This window comes from Labeo rohita, chromosome 16 (genome assembly GCF_022985175.1).
Source record: "Labeo rohita strain BAU-BD-2019 chromosome 16, IGBB_LRoh.1.0, whole genome shotgun sequence".
Classification (NCBI taxonomy): domain Eukaryota; kingdom Metazoa; phylum Chordata; class Actinopteri; order Cypriniformes; family Cyprinidae; genus Labeo; species Labeo rohita.
Genome location: NC_066884.1, coordinates 22,417,842 through 22,436,102, shown reverse-complemented (window position 1 = coordinate 22,436,102; position 18,261 = coordinate 22,417,842). Strand labels below are relative to the sequence as shown.

Here is an 18,261-nt window from a genome sequence, read left to right as displayed (position 1 = left end):
ATTTTAAATCACAGCCACCACAAAATAAGACTTTAACACCTTTTACTGTGAGATTATTCTGAGGGTAAATACAGATTTAAAATCATAACAAGATATAGTTTAATAGCTATGATACTTTTTTGGAAATCAAATGTTTGCATAAACAGGAAACACTGGCATCTATCAATGCAGTTCTTCTTAAAAAATAAACCAGAGAATTTGTGACACCAACTTCAGCCCACTGCAAAATCTGTGTGGAGATCTTTGGCCCTCATGCAAAACTCCCAATCTGCATGGATTCCTAGTAAAATAACTGGATTTCACCCACGAAAACTCAGCAAACACAAATGTGTGAATGTGACAGCAACATGCTAATGTCAGACTCTATTGAAATCAATTGTCTGGCAATTTGTGTGCTGTGCAAACTTGCTGCTGATAATTCTCCAATTCAGTCCCTCATTTGTGCCATCATACAAGAAGTGATAGTTCACCCAAAAATGAAAATTATCCCATGATTTACTCACCCTCAAGCCATCCTAGGTGTAAGACTTCCTTCTTTCAGACAAATACAAACAGTTATATTAAAATATGTCCTGACTCTTCCAAGCTTTATAATGGCAGTAAATGGGTGTTAATATTCAATAGCCCAATAAAGTGTGTCCATCCATCATGAAAAAGTACTTCACATATCTCCAGTGGGATAATAAAGGTCTGCTGGAGCGAATCAATGCGTTTTTGTTTAAAAAAATATCCATATTTAATCTCTAGCTTCCGTTAACTGTTGTACATACGTTCATGAGAGAGTGGTATTTCAGTGGATGACACAGGATGTAGAACAATCTGACCCAGGAATTTTTTTGAAGTGAAGATTGGGCAAATAGTCTGATGATGTATGACTGCACACGACTGCACCTCACAGTCCAGGAGGGGGCGTTAATGTCAAACAACGACAACATCATACAAAGTGACAACATATGTTATAAGCTATAAATGGTATGCACTGTCAGCTGGAGTGACTATGGTTCCGCCCACTGAGTGGCAAAAATGGCAGCATTGGTTTTCAGCGCGAACGTTGCGACAGAACGCACAAAACACGTCTATAATGAGAAAGAGCTTTGTGATTGGCTTTACAAATAGATTGACAAGATATCCAAGGTGTATTTTTATAGACTGACGAAAGCTGAAAAAGAGAAGCAAATGGATCCCTGCAATTCAAAGAAACAAATGAACTCAGATTTGCAGTTATCATTTTATGTTAATATTTTGACTTTTGCGGTAAAATTATACTCCATATATTGTATTGACAACTCATAAATTAAATATTTACCATCCTATATTTTGCATAACTAGACATTTTTAAATAAACAATGACAAAACTATATAGTTTTTGCACTGGACGATATGACCATATATAGCATTGATATAAGTGATCACTGGATTTAGACAAACCTCTTTTGTATTTACAAAATGCGCTCACAGGCAAATTTGCTTTATGTAGTTCCCCTGCGTTGAAATCGGGCACAAATGTCAGGAAACACAATTCCTGGCTGCATATCAATATCAATGGACTACTAAATCTTTGGTAAGCTGTAAGGAACACTATATTGATTCCAAAACCTTTAGTTTAAATTGATTATCATTTGTTTTACTTGCGTTTTCGCAGCTTCCATATTAAATCCAGACATGCCACAGGCTCTTTTGCCACTCAGTCCAGCTGAGGGGATGTGTTCTGGCGGGAAAGACACATCAAAGCATATCCTCTATTGCGGACATTGACTGTAAGATGGCTATTGGGCAGAAAGAAGAAGATTGGTAAGAAACTAATACAACAAAAACAAAAAAACAGAGTTATGAATAATATAAGATCATAATCTTATTTCTATGTATATATTTAGCGTTTTACATGCGAGTATTATCGAATGTGTCATGTTTCACCATGTTCAGCGCCCAGGTCCCACGCCTGAAAAGTTCCTGACATTTGAAAAAGTACTACCTTGCGACCAGGGACTTTCTGAGAGGCACATTTTTACCTGGAACTTTATTTAGATCCTGGTTCCTGCGGTGGAAACACCAAAGTCCCTAGTTCCTGGAGAAAGTTCCTGTGATGGAGACTTTTGTTTACAGCAAAGAAAAATAAATTTCCTTATATCGAAATCCTCAGATTTTTCTTTTACAAATCCTCATTTTGTACTTCTAATTCATGACTGGTGTTTTGTTTTTCTCTCTCCACTGCACTTCTGTGTTCGTTACTTCTCACTGGAGCTTCTGTCATCTGCTGGAACGCCGCTTTCTCATGAACGTGTACAACAGTTACTGGCAGCAAGAGATTACAGTTAATAAAGTTTTAAATATGTATCTTATTCTTTAAAAAATGCATCGATTCTCTTCAGGAGGCCTTTATTAAGCCACTGGAGCACTTTTATGATGCATGGACACACTTTATTGGACTTCTATTGGACTATTGAAAAATAACACCCATTCACTGCCATTATAAAGCTTGGAAGAGCCAGAACATTTTTAATATAACAATTGTATTCATCTGAAAAAAGAAAGTCATATACACCTAGAATGGCTTGAGGGTGAGTAAACCATGGGGTAACTTTTATTTTTGGGTGAACTATCCCTTTAAGGGGCCACGTTCACACCGAACGTGACTTTTGCATTCGATTGCACTGCTTTTCTGTTGTTTTTCTATGTCAACACGCTAGACAGACTTGTTTAACCATTGTGCTCATGTCTTGCATCATTTGCAGCATCTCGTTGCCTTTTCTCAGTGACACATTTTTCTAAAAATGTTAAGCAAGTCAACTTAAAAAAAAAAAACATCTCCATACCTTGCAGGTTTTGTCATTCCACTACCCTGCATCTCATGTTTTTAAATGCAAAGATGCAGTCTCTATGAATCACTTCTTAGTATTTGACTTATACAAAATATAGACAAGACAGTTGGAATAGTTTTGGAACATTAGTCTGCAGGAGATTTGAAATTCTGTCAAAACAAGCTTTGTAAAAAAAAAAAAGACCTAGAATGTGTTTGCACACTTGTTTAGATGTTCCTTTCATGCTTTCTCACTCAGACAAGAGGTCACCAGAGAAAAAACAGTTGAAGCTCACACAAAGTGTGTGGCATCAGATGACAGTTTCATAAATTAAAGGCAATGAGGTTCACTGCGAAATCACTGCGCACAACACACATGAAAACATTCGTGTCAAAACAGGCTTGCGAAATTGCTTTCTATCTGTTTAACGAGAAACTGTAGCGCAGCAGCGAGCCTCTCTCCATCTCTTGCCACCATTTTAAATGAGCTTGATGAGTGGCAAGTTGCACCTACTCTGCTGCCATAGCAACCATAGTGCAGCCAACTGGGTCAGAGCTGAGCGTTATGTAGCGATGCCCTCTCTAACACACATCAACGTCCAAAAGCACAAACACACACATAGCACACACTCTGCATACGTGCTGGTGTCTCACGCATTAACACGCGCAGCATGGGGGAGATTTATTCTCAGATTACGTGAACGTTATGTTGTCCAGTGACACGCTGTGTAATTGCCCAGCAGTATGTTTTATTGGCACAGCTACCTATTACAACAAAGTAATTGTTAGCGTTTGCAGTAAGAAAGCACTGCAGTGTCATTATCAGAGTCTGTTTGCCAGAACTTCTGCAATTTCATCTCTCTCATCAGTCTTGAATACATATTGCAAGTTAAGGGTTTGGTGAAAGACGATGATTGATTGGGCGGATGGATGTGAGGAAATCAATTTCAACGTTTTTTGGACCAGTGGAAGTATTGTAAATGATTTGTTTTCTTTTGAAAAGTAAAAAACCCTGCACCATTTTCCTCTGAAGATTTCAGCAGTAACTCATAATTATAAGTATCCTGTTTTAAAAAAGTGTGTGTTGCTTTCCATGAGGAATAATTTTACATATTCAAGCTTGAAGGACGACCAGACCAGCTGATGAGCAGAGCAGAGGTCTTGGACTCACATTCGGCCTTAGCGCAGACCAGACTAGCCGATGGGTAGCTGAAGGAGCGTAGGATGGCTCCGATGGCAAGGCTCAGATCCTCGTTGCTAGGATACAGAGTCACAGACGCAAAGCGCAGGTAAGGAAGCCTTGGAGTCTCTTCCGGACCGATTTTGACATGAGGAATCTGAGAAAAAAAGAACAGATTATGGTTAGCGAATTACCACAGAATAGGTAAATGTGGAGTATTTAAATGAAGCTCACCTCCTTTTCCCCACAGATGTGACTGACTATAGAGCCAGAGGCGGGACTGGAGGCGGGGCCAATCACTGAGACCACGCCCTTTGGTAGAATCTGGCACACTACGAAAAAAAAGTAGAGCATTTAATTCCTCACATCCACTCTGGTTGCCTTTCTGAGTGAGTCACTGAATGCTGTACTGCTTTACTTCAAAGTTTTCTGTTCAGCGTGTTCTGAGCCGTGTGTGTTTGTGCACTTCTTCATGTATGACTCACTAGTATCTGTAGTCTCATACTGAGAGTCTTTCTGGAGTTCAAATATATCGACCTCCACGCGAGCACGAGCCGGGCCCTCCATCACACTGTTGATGTTCTCGCGTGCTAACGCTAAAGCTAACCGCTCCCCACGCCCACAGACAGAGCTGTCATCCAAAATTGCCGCTAACGGAGGAGAGAATGAGAATGAGAGAGAGAGAGACAAAGTAGAGAGAAATCATTACAAGAATGGATAGAAGTAATATAAATGCAATATATAACAACGCTTTAATATTTGAAATCACTCGTTTTAAAGAACCATCTACCATGGCCGATAATAAAAGTCAGTAATAAAGTCTACTTTAAAAAAGGCAATAATAAAGATTATTTATAATGATTCTGAATTTCCATAGCATATCTAATAGGATCTTCTGAAAAAAAAAAGAACTGTCCCTGTCTAGCTTGTAGTTATTTGAACAATGTCTGAAACTTGGTATTACAAGCACTTCCTGCGTCTATTTGCCTTTTTAAATATGACTCGCTTGATGTATTCCCCAATTGTAAGTCGCTTTGGATAAAAGCGTCTGCTAAATGAATAAATGTAAATATAAATGTACATGTAATAAATTTGGTTATTATCAGTGGTTCTCAGCTAGTGGGCCAAAACAAAATAAAAAAGTGTCGCAATGCAAATAATGAAATTCAACTAACCATGTACACTACTGTTGAAAAGTTCAGAGTATTTTTTTTTCTTAGTTTTTTAGAATTTTTTTAATGAATTTAAAGAATCCTGAAAAAAGTACATATCTACAAAAATACTAATCAGCACAACACTGATAATAAAAAGAAATGTTTCTAAACTAAATCAGCGTTCTAATGCTAATGAATTCTAATCTAATCAGCATTCTAATAATTCTGATGAAAGATTTCTGAAGGATCATGTGGACACTAAAGACTGGAGTAGTGACTGCTGACAATTCAGCTCTGTTATCACAGGAATAAATTGCATTTATTGCATCTGCACTGAAAAATCAAAGTAGGCACACCACAGCTCCAGAAATAGAAAAATATTTATTTATATTCTCGCAGCAGGTTTATTTGTTTGATCCAAAGTACTGCAAAAACAGTAACATTTTGAAATATTTTTGCTATTTAAAATAACTCTTTTCTATGTGAATATATTTTAAAATGTAATTTATTTCTGTGACTTCAAAGCTGAATTTTTAGCATCATTATTCCATTCACATGAACCTGTAGAAATCGTTCTAATATTCTGAAGTAATGATGCTGAATATTTTATCTTTGATCACAGGAATAAATTACATTTTAAAATGTATTAAAAAATAAGCAGTTAATTTAAATAGTAAAAAAAAGTCTCAATATAACTGTTTTTGATGTATTTTGGATCAAATAAATGCAGGCTTGGCGAGCAGAAGAGACTTCTTTAAAAAAAACATTAAAAATCTTACTGTCTAAAAAACTTTTGACTGGTAGTGTGTATGTATATTTAATGTATATTAAATAAATGTAATATATTGATGTTCATCCTTGAAAACCATGAACAAAACTCTCAATTCAAAGGACATTTAGAAACCAAAACTGTAAACATTCCTATTCAACAGGTGTCATGTTAATAATGTTGCATATTTTGGGCATATGCAGTTCATAATAGTACATCTTAGTATAGTTTAGTGCAAAAACAATGTATTCCAACATTAAATCTGGGTCATAAAATAAAACCATTTGAACAGCAGTGGTTTGACCTTCACAGACAGACACTGGGCTTGTCAACTGCATGACCTGAGTCCATAAGTGTGTGACTTACCCATCCGTACAGATGACAGAACAGGGGTCTGGCTCAGGGAAGAAGGCGGCATGGTAACCACGGTGACTAACAGGAAGCGGAAGTAAATCGACAGCAGGAGCGCTGGCAGTTCCGGCATCTTCTACCGCTCCTCATGGAGATGCCTTCTGCTGCCTATAGCACCCCCTAGATGAACACAGAAATCAGATATTATAGATTTACACTTACAGATTTCCATCAGGTTCTGTATAGACTACAAAACAGCTAATGTACATTTTTCACCAAAGATACAGTTCACCACACACACATTGACCTTTTGTGATAACTTTCCCTGGTAGTAGACAAAACAATTCATCATGCAACAAAAATGTAAAAGGTAATGACAGCGAACACTGTACACTGTAATGGAATGTCAAATAGCCAATGAACTAGATTTTAAAATGGGTTAATCTTATATCAAAATGTTCTATTGCAATAATTACTCATGAGGTGAAATGCTGTGTAATAAGTAGTATGACTGTACTATATCTCTTAATGTCTGTCTAGTTTGAACTTGCCACTTGTGTTCAAATATTTCAACTCAATATTTAATTTTTTTTTTTTTTTTTGGCAAGAAGCCGTGCAGCTTCCACTTCACGTTGGGCTGCTGATAAGACTGTCAGGCTTTATTCTGTGATAACAACCAGCAGGATGTACATTATCCCTAACAAATAATACATCAAACCATTGTTTTGGTCATGGTTTTGTTTCAACCTGAGATTTATGAAACATTTTCTTGTGCTGAGAACACAGTTCAACCTTAGCCTGAAAATAAGCTAGTGTGATTTTATTGTGTTCAATTGTTTATCCAAAATGATAATGAAACTGATATTTTATTTAAAAGAATAACATTCACAAAATAAGAAGGTTTTGAACTAGATGTTGGGAACCAACACACAAAACTACTGCGAGGCAAACAAATTGTTTTTAACAGAACTTTTGACTCCAACTCTTATAGTTCCCTAGATAAAAGCTTCCTCTTGTGCCAACTTGCCCCCATCTACCCTATATCATCACGTCTTTGGGAGATACATAATGATATAGGGCCAGATTTACTAACAGCTTGCATCAGTGCAAACCATCTTTTGGCATTAAAATAGACACACAATGAAGAATTAGCGCTAAAAAAGGCACGGACACAGTTATTTTTGCGCCTTTTTGAATAAGCATTTGTAGGAGTTTCTCTTTCAGACGCAAAATTTATTGGGGGAGAGTATTCAAATGAATCACGCAATACATTTTACTAACATTTGTGCTGGTCAAATTACTGGCATTTGTGCCATTATTTAACGCCCCAAAAAAGCATGTCTTAAACTATTTTGCGCTTGAAATGACTGCAATTATTCTTGCTGGGAGGAGGCACCGCAGAGAACAGAGAGCGCGTGGTAGAAGGGAGAGGATTTTTTCTACATGTATTAATTTATCTGGAATGCCAGAAGAACACATTATCTGAACATATCGTTTGCCAAGCCATGTTATTTTTAATGTGCTTCAGTGAATCTTCAGTAAAAAAAGACGACTTGGAACCCTCGACTAGAACTCACGCAATACCAGGTCTATCAAAACTTCTAGCAAACCTTCATTTTTTGGCCTCCGGTTCTTTTAAATGTACCGTGGCTTCTTTATTTATTTATTTTTTATTTATGTGTGACTATGCTAATTTGCACTGTGCTTGGTATAATGTGTTGGCCCCTAATGTTTTAAAAATCTGTTTAGATTTTTAAAGTTGTATAGTGTTTTCCAGGCTCAATAACAAACTTCTTTTTGTGAAAACTTGCCCCAGTCTTCCTTTGGGAGATATACAATGATATAATTTTCAAAAGTTTGGGGCCAGTATAATTTTATTTTATTTTATTTGAAAAAAAGCCTCTAATTCTCACCAAAGTTGCATTTATTTGATCAAAAATACAGTAAAACAATAAATTGTGAAATATTAATACAATTTTAAATAACTAATTTTAATTTTAAATATTTTATTTTTAAATATTTAAAAAGTAATTTATTTTTTTTACTTCAGTCTTCAGTGTTACACAATTCTTCTAAATTCTTTCTAATATATGCTCAAAGAAATTAATAACTGATATTTTTATCAATGTTGAAAACAGTGCTTCTTAATATTTTTAGATATCAAATAGAATGTAGAAACTGTGATACATTGTTTCAGAATTCCTGGATTAAAAAAAAAAGTTCAAAAGAACAGCATTTGAAACAGAAATCTTTTGTAGCATTATAAATATCTTGTAAGTGAGAAATAATGTCAGTTTTGATCAATTTATTACATTCTTGCTGAATAAAAGTATTAATTTCTTACAAAAAATCTATATATGTATATCTTACTGACCCCTACCTTTTGAACGCTAGTGTATGATACAGTACGTAACTGAAAAAACACTACTGCTTAATTAGTTTTGCTGCAACATTACATACAGTTTGGTGTTATAATGGAGTGGACAGCGGTGTGTGAAGCATCGTCACGAATTAGGCAATCTTATGACAGTTTGCTGACGCAGGTCATAACCGTGTCACGCACGTCCCTAACAGCAGCACAGGGAAATCACACGGACATACAAACACCTGATGTGCAGTATTTGATTCATACACTCTCTCCCACACACACACAACTGAAAGCAATCTCTGTGAACTCTGACCTTTGCAGACCTAACAAGATTTATTTGACCACAGGGAAAAAGTGATGGATGTACTTCTCCTCCCAGTTCCATTGTTCATCTCTCCTCCCCCCTCCTTCTTCCTTTCTTTCTTTCTCTCAGTCACTTTGGATGTGTCAGCAGGGCACGAAAAGTGAGAAAGCGAGGAAATGAAAAGACACAGCGTGTGTGTATACAGAGTTGAGGAAGCCATTATTGTTCCACTGTAATTATTGCAGGCAAATACTAATGACCAGTGTCGCAAACATAAATCTAAAGTTCACACCCGCTGTTTTGCATATGCACACGCCTGAATAAAGCGATACTTGGCAGTCGGCGAGTAAACTGTAAAATCTAAATTATTTAGGGGAGCGCAAAAGAAAGAGGCGACCAGAAATGCGGAGAAGGGGACTGAAATAAAAAGCAGGGTAGCGAAAGGAAAACAAAAGACGAGAGGAAGAAAAAAGAGAATGAAAGACAGAGACATTGAGAGAGAATATGCTTCAAGAGGGAGCCCTCAGGAAAAGGGAGGAGTAGATAGCAGCCGCTTCATTTGTTTCTTCTTCATCTTTGTAAGTAAGAAGTGAATCTGACAGTTATAATAATAGCAGAGTGATTCATTCTCCTTAATTGATTTGGATTGTGAAATGAGAGTGCTGGATGCAAGCATTGCCAGCACCGGTTGATACAGACACATTGAGATGTCACCAGGCTTCTGGGAGACGAAGAGGAAGCATCGAGGAAGCCTTTTCCCTTCTTATCTTTGCCTTTTCCACTTGTGGAAAGATTCCAGAGCGGAGGCAGGAAAAGACACCCGTCATGTGTCCCTCCTGGCACTCCATGGGCCGAGAGCACAAGAGCTTAATAAAACCATCAAAAGCCCTCTTCATCAGGGGGCTGAAATCATCAGCGAACACAAACACGCACTGGCGTGCTGAGGGGCAATTCACTAAGAATGAATTGCACTCGATGACGACGCTTTTTATTTGCGCACGCTATCTGCTTGATTCTCTAAAGTAAATACATAAATCTGGTAAAGCCACAAATGCTTCTACAGCCTTCTTGCAGGTCGGTTCAGAGTGCTGGGATGTGGAGGATGCGGCGAACTACTACAATATGTCACACTTTACTGGAAGTGTAAAACAGCCCTCGCCACCACAACACTGTATCACTGTCAAAAAACGATTTATGTTAACTGAAATAAAAAAGAAGAAAACTATATTCTCAGAAGAAAAAAAAGTTTCTGAGGCAGTAGCAAAATATCATTTAGGTGCATGTCCACTTTAGCACAGGTATTTTTGAAGTATTAATAAGTTCCTTTTGAGGTGTAAATGAGGTACAGAGGTGTTCTTTAGAAATGCTGCTGCTGCAGTAAGAGCTACCTTTTTTATGTAACATAACAAAAAGGAAACTAAACTAAAATGCATGCTCATGATTCCAGAATTAAAACTAAAAATTGCTACAAATTAATTTTAGATTTGATACATAGTATAAAGTTTGAACTTGTCAGAAATAAAAAACTAAAATTTATATATATATATATATATATATATATATATATGTATACAGTATATATACAGTATATATATACACACAGTGCTTTGGGGCCTGAATCTGATTCGCTTATAAGATTGCGATAATAGAGTGATACCCGAACTCCAACAGACGTTGCACAGTTATAATTGTATCACTCCACTTGCTGTACTTTTTACAGTGAGAGTCATGGCGGACGCCCAAACTCAGAATCATTTTATAAATATTGCTGTTGGGTCATTCTGTCAAATTAACCAAATTTCAGAAAATTCTCCAGCTCAAATTTTTTTTATTTTGCTAATATTTTTCTAAAGAAAGACAGACATGTATAATGATGAAAGCCAAAATATTAAATGTCACAGATGAATATTTACTTAGTAAACCACGATTTTGTAGAGGGAGGTCAAAATGGCAATTTTCACCTTAGATTCAGAGTCAAGTTACAAGGGGGTAAAAATGACTTTAGAAAGAAGGCAGTATCATTATCTTATTTCTACACAGAGATTGTTAGTTCTATTGGTAAAATCGGTTGACTTTAGCAATCTTTGTCCCTTTTAGATGTTGGGTCTTAACAAACTTTCCTTTTAGCATCTTCATTTTGAAGGCCCTGTATGGTTTGATTACAGAGATAATGGAAATTCAACATGGCTCCAGGAGTAAATCGTTAAAATGTACACACATTCAGTGATCAAAAAGCAAATGTGGGTCAGTTTGAAAAAATATGATATTTCTTTTCTTTTAAAGAGGAATGTCTGAAAAACAAATAACGTTGAAACTAGAGATGTATCTCGTTTCTATCTGTCAAGACAACCGCATTGAACATATCAGTCTGAGTGCAATAAATATTCTTTTTCCAAAGTTTGCATGCATATAACTCAAGAAGATATCACAACATGATTTTAGATTCTAGTTCTTCCTGAACTTTTCTTCTGGAATCTTAATTTTCAAGCCCTATATATTATATTATATATTAATCAGTTCCAGAGATATGGGGATTTCAATAAGGCTCCATGTCCAAATTGTTGGATACCCATTTTCAGTGGTCAGAAACCAAATGTTAGTCACTTTACATCTGATACCTATTTTATTTAGTATCCTACCTATTTTCAGTGGTCAAAAACCGAATGTAGTTTTGTGTTTATCTAGTCATTGTACTGTTTACAATGCAAATATGCAAATAACCCAGTAACCCAGGGATTAAGATTGTACAGTGTGATAAGTACAGTGCACTTTTAGCATTCAGACAGCTATGTTCTATGCAATTGTTTTGATAGAGGGAAACAAGATACAATTCTTGAAATGAGATAAATTATTAAAAATAAAGATGCCAAGAGGAAATTTTGTTAAGACTCACTATCTAAAAACTGCCGTTTCCCCATTTTTGAATGGTCACCATTGGCGCATAATACAACAGAGATTGCTAAAGTCAACGGATTTTACTAATAGAACTATTAAACTCATAATAAAAATAAGATAATGATGCTGCCTTCTTTCTGAAGTCATATTTACCGCCCTGTAACACTCTGAATCTAAGGTGAAAATTGCTGTTTTGACCTCTCACTACAAAATAGTGGATTACACAGTAAATATTCATCCATGACATTTAATATCTTGGCTTTCATCACTACACATATCTATCTTTCTTCAGAATAAATATTAGCAAAATCCAAAATTTGAGCCGGGGACCTCTGGTTGAGTTGACACAGAATGTAGTTTTAAGAGGTTTTCAGGTGAGAATGTATTTGTTTGGACTTCAAATATGTGGTTTGTTAGTAAAAATAATGTGTATTTGAAATGTTGCATCAACGTTTTCAGACATGTGAGCACCAGGGCCTCTGCTTGAGTTCAGCACTCATGAATCCACTTGTATGCAGCCAATTCCTGCCCTTAACAGATGAAAGGATAGTACAAGCCTATTGGACATTCAGACTAATGATTTATTGTGATTTGAGATTGATCTGAAAAATAAATGCTGTATCAGATACAGGTAATCACAATCACTTAGTCAGTCTTTCTCTTTCAGAATATCTACTTAATACAGTAATTCAATAAGCTTTCAATGAAGCAACTCAACATTCCTTTGTTACTAGTTCTGAAGTGACATTTTGGAATTAGTAACGGAGGCTTCAGCTCAGCTGTTCAACTGTCAAAGTTTGATTTGAATCCTTGGCAGAAGGATGTAGTTCTGCACCAAAGAGGGTTTTTAAAGACACACCGTTGTTATTTATGTATTTACACACTCATGCCATCAAACTGTTGTATAAATACAATATCATACTCGTAGATGTGAGATATGGCTGTATATCGGCACGCTGTACAGCCATATCTCACGTCTCAGTGTGATGTAACTATATATATATATAGAGAGAGAGAGAGAGAGAGAGAGAGAGAGAGAGAGAAAGAGCAATTTAAGTATGTCATTTAAGTATGTTCTTTTAAGTAAGGAGAGCAAAATAATGTTGTAAAGTTGTATAAATACTATCATACTAACTGTTGTCTGAATTTTTGGTTGATTGTAAATCATTATTTACCTTTCTATCAAATTTATCTGACATTATCAAGATGAATTTGTTCTGACACAATAACTCTGAGTTCTTGTCATACTTTATTGCCATTTTCTAAACTACAGCAAATAAAACATGATAATGTGAGAAATGTTGAAGGTGTCTGAATAAATTTTGATTTGACTGTATATACAGTGGTGGCCAAAAATGATTAGAACACTAATATTTTCACCAGCTAAAAATGTTTTTGAGTCAGTTATTTCTATCTTTTGCTTTAGTGTGTCAGCAGAAAATATCAGTTTACATTTCCAAACATTCATTTTGCCATTAATTGTAATAATCCAGTGAGATTTTTTTAAATCTGACAACAGACAGTGCTCCACACAGAGATCTGATCTCATCATCATCCAGTCTGTCTGGAATGACATGCAGAAACAGAACAAACTGAGACAGACTAAATCCAGAAGAACAGTCGCAACATCTCCAAGATGCTTTAGGAGATCTACTTGCAAAGCTACCTGAAAAACTATGTGCAAGTGCACCTAGGGCAAAAGCTACTTTAAATGCAAAGGAGGGTCACAACAAATGTTAATTTAACTATTTAACAAAAGTTAACTGATAAAGAAAATCTATTTATGACATTATTTTTGACAGCATCCTCATTTTACAGCCTAAAACATTTAACAGTACTGTAGCTTTGCAAGTAGGCTTCTTGAAGAGCTATTCTCATTTTCACTCAAACTCATTTTCAAAACACATATTACTGCGATTGACATTCACTGCATCTTATCTACAACCTCCCCCACAGCATGTTTGACGTGTTTTGCGATGGTCAAAGATATCCAGAGCTATAATAGAGTTGAAAAACGAATGCAACCACAATGTTTGCTACAGTCTGTTTCAGCATGGTTCTTTATCACACTTTCTAAAATCTATTATCTAAGTATATATTCTTAAACCTATTATTATAACTTGTTGTCAGACAGCTATAATTAATTGATAAACCGGCAACATGCTGAGAATAATTAAGAAAAAAGTCCTTTGTGAAGTTGAACAAATGAAAAACATTCTCATTCTATCCCTCAGGCGCGTTGCTAAAAATAATCATCAGCCAATAGTTTGATCATTTAGAAGGGTATGCACAGGTTTTTGAGGTGCTGCTTGTCTACATCCAGGAAAGAAAACAACATGGATGGTCTTAAAGGAAACATCGGATGCCTATTTTTCACAAGTTGCTATGATTCTTTAGGGTTTTCATGAAATATCTGCAAAATACTTAGGTTAAAATTCCTTAATGGTCATGTAAATAAAAAAATACCATTGCCTCTGTTCACAGCGACCCGTTTCGTGGCATATCTCTTCAAATGACAATGAGCTACTGCTCACCCCGCCCCTCTTTTCTTTTTTGTGTATTCGGTGGTGCATTACCATGAAAAACAAAACTAATTCAAGGTCTCTCATGTCAAGGGGAAAACAAAGATTCTTATGTTCACTATTACATCCAACAACAAAACACCTGCAATTTCTGTCAACGGCGTTAGCACACTGTTGGGCAGTGCACTGAAATTAAATGTTGAAGAGCTATGTTTGTCCCGAGTTCAAATCCCGGCTCGAGGACATTTCTTGATCCCGCCCCCCTCTATCTCTCCCACTTTGCTTCCTGTCTCCTCTACACTGTCCTATCAAAACAAAGGCAAAAACAGCAAAAATACATTGCTTACAAAGACGTTGTTGCTACTGTTGCTCGAGTGCCGAGAAACTGGTGAACAGCATACAACTGGCTGACGGAGGAAATATGCTAATACGGGACAGTCCGTCAGCGGCCGTGGGCGGGGCTTGAGCAGCATGACATCATACTGCCCAGAAAATCAAAACGGCTTGATAATCTGTTAAGAGACTGTTTAGGTTTTCGAGGATTAAAGAAAGTAGTGAATGGACTTTTATCATCATAGGGTGGTTGTGTACACATGCTGCTAAGAAACATTTTTATGCAAACACCATGTAAAAGTGAATTTTGCATCCGATTTTTGCACCCTTTAAAATCTTTCCTTCACAGCTGTGAGGTTCTTGTGATTGATGAACAGACATGAGTTAAGAGCACATTTCCATGAAGGATAAGTTAACTTTCTGGAACAAAAATTTACAGATGACTTACTCACCCCCCTTCTTATCTATCTTTCCTCAGTCGTGAAGAAATTATGTTTCTTGAGGAAAACATTTCAGGATTTCTCTCCATATACTGGACTTCTGTGGTGCCCACGAGTTTGAACTTACAAAATGCTGTTTAAATGCAGCTTCAAAGGGCTTTCTAAAGAATCTCTGATGAGGAAGAATGATCTTATCTAGCGAAACAATCAGTCATTTTCTAAACAAAGTGATGTCTTGTCTAGCTCTGCATGAACTCTGTTTTTTTCCAGTTCAATACAGTTAGGGTAGGTAGAAAAACTCCCATCTTATCTTCTCGTACAGCTTCAAAATCGTTCTACATCACTGCAGAAGTACTGACCCAGTGTTTACAAAGTGAACATGCAAAGAAGATCAAAAGCCATTTAAAAAAAAAGGTAAAACAGTGATGTAGGGTGATTTTAAAGTTGTAGAAGAAAATGAAATGGGAGTTTTTCGACATACTCTAACTGTACTGAACCAGAAAAAAAAACAGAGTTCACGCAGAGCTAGAAAAGACGAGCATTTGAGTTTAAAAAGTATATAAATTGTAATTTTTTTAGAAAATGACCGTTTTCGCTAGATAAGACCCTTCTTCATCGACTAGGATTGTTTAGAGCTTTTTGAAGCTGCATTTAAACCGCATTTTAAAAGTTTAAACTTGCGGGCACCATAGAAGTCCACATTATGGAGAGAAATCCTAAAATGTTTTCCTCAAAAAACTATTTCTTTACGACTGAAGAAAGAAAGACATGAACATCTTGGATGACAAGGGGGGGAGTAAATTCTCTGTAAATTTTTGTTCTGGAAGTGAACTTCTCCTTTAATAGGTTTGTAATGGCATAAGGGTGACAGATGGTGACATTATTTTCATTTTTGGGTGAACTATTCCTTTAAGGTGCATGTAGATGACAATCATAGCATTTCAGAAGGCTGAAAAACCAAAGTGGGGAGATTAGCTTTGAGGTTTTTAAATTGCAAGATGTTTTTACCGCAAAGTAACCTCTTATACGTGTAAATATCAAGGACATTTACACTCTTTTAATGTAAATATGGTGCAGTGCAATTTAAACACATTTAGCGCTTGGTTAAACTACACTGGCAGATGGTTAGGAAATAAGATGTGGGTTTTTTGCGCTTAAATACCACATTCAGACTTCCTGAGTCTTCTCTCAATGGGCAAATCAGTCAGAAACAGCTTGTCTCTCCCTAATTCTCTCCATCTCTTCTTCTGTCAGTTGGTTCAGTGTACTTCTGCTCTCCTCTGACAATCTTTGAGCGGCACGGCGCTTTGAGCCTCTTACTTTGTCCTTAACCCACCCTGTAACATACACACACATGCGCTCCCTTCACTTATACAAAGAGAAAATCCACCAGCTTGACAGTCGATCCTTCCTTTTTCTCGCCTCCTTCTGATCCTACATGTCTCTTTGCATTTGCACCAAGCTCTCTCACAGTTTCACACACATTTCAATGCTTTTGAAAAGGGGGGCTGTTTCCACTAGCTGTCCTTTTTGACAACATGGGTCACTGATGCCGTTCACACGTAACGTGCAAACACCAGTCCATGCGTGTTTTGACAGATCTGCTCTGCGACATTGACAAGGCCTACCCTGAGGTGCAACACAAACATCTGTGTCAAATCCAGATTCGTCACAGACACGCGTGCACACGGATGAACGGACGGACGAGTGATCGCACAGGCCTTGGACTTTGTTCACAGGATGCTGACTTACCTCACAGCAGAAAGCAATTCACTCTCTGCCCACTCACAGATAAACACCACGCAATTAAGAATCTAACAGTCGCGATCGCGCCAGTAACAGACCAGTGTTTTGGCAGGATTTGAAAGATAAGCTTTCAGATGCAGGTGTGGTCTCTCGCTGCTGAATATTTGACTGAATTTTAACACTTTTGGGCCGGTACATTGTAAATACGTGATAAGATATGAAGATGAGAGGATTATACCGATGTGAAATCTTGTTCTTTGTGTCAGATGAATGATTTACCCGACCCTGCTGTGCCAACAGATTTAAATGAGAGCATTTCAGCTGTACAGCTCTTTCAGCATTCCCTTTGGCAGAGTAAACAAACACGCTGATTCCTCATGCATGACGTCTGCAGACGCTCTCAGGAGCCACGGCACTTTCAGACTCCTGGGTTTATATGGGTATGCGAGGTGTGGACCGCTGTAAACACGTGTAAAGCATAGCATAATGATAAAGGACACAGACACAAAAGCACTTCCGAGTCTGCAGATTACAAAACACTGTTAGCGAATCTGGTGATGAATATGCACGCTTCATTACTAAACAAACACATACTGTAGGATCTAAAGAGCACGTATTTATTAAAACCAAGTGGATGCTTGCCAAGGTAGAGCCATGTGGACAAAAAGTACATATAAAATCAAGTATTTTTGTTGTTAGTAAAGAAAATGTTTGTCTAAATCACTGTGGCATAAATCATCCATTCACGTCTAAATGTGGTCACACTTCATTAGCTTTAAACTGAACGTGCTGTCAACCGCTACCCACACTCTTGTCATTTGTAACTTTTAACTTTAAAACTTTTTCTCATGGAATATAATGATGTGTTTCTATACTAGGATTGTCACGATTCCTCGATTCAATTCGAGTAATCAGTTTTAATAAATCCTGGACTATAATTTGCCTGTGTTGAGTAACCAGTAAATAAGTCTTCAAGTAGTGATGATTTTGTTGTCCTACCTCTTCTTAAAAGGAGAAAATAAAAGAGGAAATATTGGGTTCATCCAATCCTGAGAGAGGACAGAGAATTCCTCCTCTTTATCAAGGAGCTGTGGGTTTGATGCTTTGCTAGTGATACTGGAGCCATATATTTGACCACCAATTGATCCTAAACAGAGACTGGCAGTATGTCTACACACACACGCAGCAGGCATTGAATCCAGCATTCTATAGCTATTCTGGATTTTGCTGTTCGCTTGTACGGTGGCTCTGAATTGTCAGAACACCTCTCAAAATGCTTGCTATGGATGCGAAAATCGCAAAAACTCGAACCCGATCAAATTTTTTTTCTATGACAGATGAATGTTTTGTAGGCAGTCTCTTGGATTTCATCAAAAATATCTTAATTTGTGTTGCCAAGAAG

General features: G+C 36.9%; 1 protein-coding gene across 2 annotated transcripts in view; it reads right to left on the bottom strand.

Annotated features, from left to right (window-relative positions):
* The window catches only part of grik5 (glutamate receptor, ionotropic, kainate 5), an 87,624-nt gene that overhangs the window by 18,696 nt on the left and 50,667 nt on the right, over nucleotides 1–18,261 (bottom strand). For both annotated transcript variants that reach the window (XM_051130931.1, XM_051130930.1), the window contains exons 4-7: nucleotides 6,267–6,431; nucleotides 4,463–4,627; nucleotides 4,212–4,309; nucleotides 3,969–4,134 (exon numbers count right to left, since the gene is read on the bottom strand). In XM_051130931.1, the coding sequence (XP_050986888.1) occupies nucleotides 3,969–4,134; nucleotides 4,212–4,309; nucleotides 4,463–4,627; nucleotides 6,267–6,384 (547 nt within the window). In that variant the 5' untranslated portion in view covers nucleotides 6,385–6,431. The remainder of the gene's footprint in view (nucleotides 1–3,968; nucleotides 4,135–4,211; nucleotides 4,310–4,462; nucleotides 4,628–6,266; nucleotides 6,432–18,261) is intronic.